Source organism: Echinops telfairi, unplaced genomic scaffold (genome assembly GCF_000313985.2).
Source record: "Echinops telfairi isolate 266 unplaced genomic scaffold, ASM31398v2 ScPeMD7_9;HRSCAF=40, whole genome shotgun sequence".
NCBI lineage: Eukaryota > Metazoa > Chordata > Mammalia > Afrosoricida > Tenrecidae > Echinops > Echinops telfairi.
In genome coordinates, this window is record NW_022103906.1 from 23730914 (window position 1) to 23732955 (window position 2042).

The window sequence follows — 2042 nt, forward strand, 5'->3', positions numbered from 1 at the left end:
AGGAATCCTACTTCGCGGAATTTCATTTATCACGGTAGGGTCTAGAACAGATTAACCGTGATAAATGAGGGTTCACTGTAATCTGTAAAGACAATGCTTTAAACCTTACTTTAGTGAGGGGCAAATGGGGTCTTTCAAACTCACGAGTGGCTATTAAAGGTGCAACTATTGGTCTCTCCTAATCTGGAGCAAGAATGAGTGAAGAATATTGAAGACCTATGGAAACAACTAGTCCAATGGACTAATGGGCCACACGAACTTCAGCCTCCTCAACTCTGAGACCTGAAGAACTAGATGGGGCCCCGCTGCCGTTGCCAACTGCTCCAAAAGGGACCACAACAGAGGGTCCTGGATAGAATGAGAGCAAAATGTGAAACTCAAAATCATAAAAGAAAGACCAGATCAGAGAGAGACGTGTAGGACCGCTGAGATTCCGGCCTTGGATCACCCTGTGGGTCTGGGACTGAGCTCGCCTCTGTGGCTCGATTTTCAGCCAAACAACTGACAGGTCTATAAGGTGAAGGTAACCCTTGGGAAATACACACTCGCTAGAACGTTCAATCATTGGGAGCAAAGGGCAGCCTTCCCCCAGAGAAGGAGGTGGGAAAGGAAGGCTAGGAAAGAAGGAGGAAGGAGGAAGACCAACAGGAAACTTGAGGAGGAAGCGGGAAAAGCGAGGGTACATTGTGGACCTCGCAGTCGGTGGTGCGAAACAAAGTCTGGGATGACTTGCTAAAGGGACAATTGACTTGCTCTGTAAACCTGCACTAAATTCACAATGCAAAGTTAGAGGGAGAGAGAAACATTCGGATGTGCTTTTTAAGAACTACCTGCGTACCCCGAGGACCCTAAAACTGGAACCGTTGCCTGGGGGCAGCAGCAGCAGCAAGCCTTGAACGCATTCAAAGAAACTGCAAGGACACATGGCTGAGATGTTGCTGGAGGGGGCCAGTGGGGGCATCTGCACACCTGGGGGGAAGCTAAACCAGGTGATCTCAGAGCACAGGCAGCCCCACCAGTCTAAACCAAGGCTCCGGGACATGGGCCTCCAGGGCCTCCCCCTTGCCCAGCCTCTGCTCGGGCCTCAGCCCTGCCTGGTTCCTCCTCCCTCCCCAAGCAGCCAGCCCTCACCTTCCTTGCAGTCGTGCTTGTTGCCATGGAGAACAAAGCCGCTGCGACACTGGCACTCGTAGCTGCCGAATGTGTTGAGGCACTCCTGCTGGCAGCCACCGTTATCTTTGGAGCACTCATCCTTGTCTGCAGGGGCAAGCAAGGGCAGACCCCTGTCTGTGCGGGCCGGGGTCTGGAAGACCTCACGGGGAAGGAATGGCCTGGCTGGACTTCCTCCCCACTGGCGAGAGCAACAGCCCATGGCCTGTGGGCAGTGGAAGGCCCGGGTGGTGGGGCTCTCCGGGGGCGTGCGTCAGGCGAAACCAGCTGGAGGGGAGGGTGGGGTTGGGGGGCTGGCTGTAGGCTCCTGAGTCCCCACTGTGGGGAGAGCGAGTAGAGGGGATGGAGAAAAGGCTGGGGGTCTGGAGCTGCCCAGTGTGAGTTCCCTCTACCATTACCTGCTTACTGGACAGACGGACAAGTGGAAAAACAGACACACGGACAAGCAGACTGCAAGAGAAAGGAGCAGGACGCGGGGGTCCCTCTTTACTTGACAACAGGAAATGTCACAGACACCATCAAAATGGGGGGTGGGGGGGCCCAAAAGTCCCCTGTCCACGCCAGGGGACAGGGCAGCCAAGGAAAGCACCAGTTCTGTCGGGCCTGGAGGAGTAGGCCGGAAGGGCAGAGCAGAGGGGGGGTGGGCACCGAAGCCCTCCCCCACCCCCATCCCATTCCATCGGAGGTGAGGTTCCTGAGTAACAAAGGGTCCAGGAGGCCTGGCAGGCCTCATTGGGGGGTCCGGTTTCTTTTCTGCACTCGGAATTTGAGCTGATGGGGGCGTCCCCGAGGGGGCTGTAGAGCTGGCCTCTTTTCTGAAACGAGAGAGAGGAGGAGAAAAGGGACCAAGGGTGGGGGTGGAGGGCGGGAGC

At 56.0% G+C, this 2042-nt stretch overlaps 1 protein-coding gene across 1 annotated transcript in view; it reads right to left on the reverse strand.

Moving 5' to 3' along the window:
• Positions 1–2042, reverse strand: part of BMP1 (bone morphogenetic protein 1) — a gene marked incomplete at its 5' end in the record, with an annotated part of 48687 nt that overhangs the window by 12043 nt on the left and 34602 nt on the right. The window contains one exon of the mRNA XM_004707690.2: positions 1132–1257. Within this exon, the coding sequence (XP_004707747.1) occupies positions 1132–1257 (126 nt within the window). The remainder of the gene's footprint in view (positions 1–1131; positions 1258–2042) is intronic.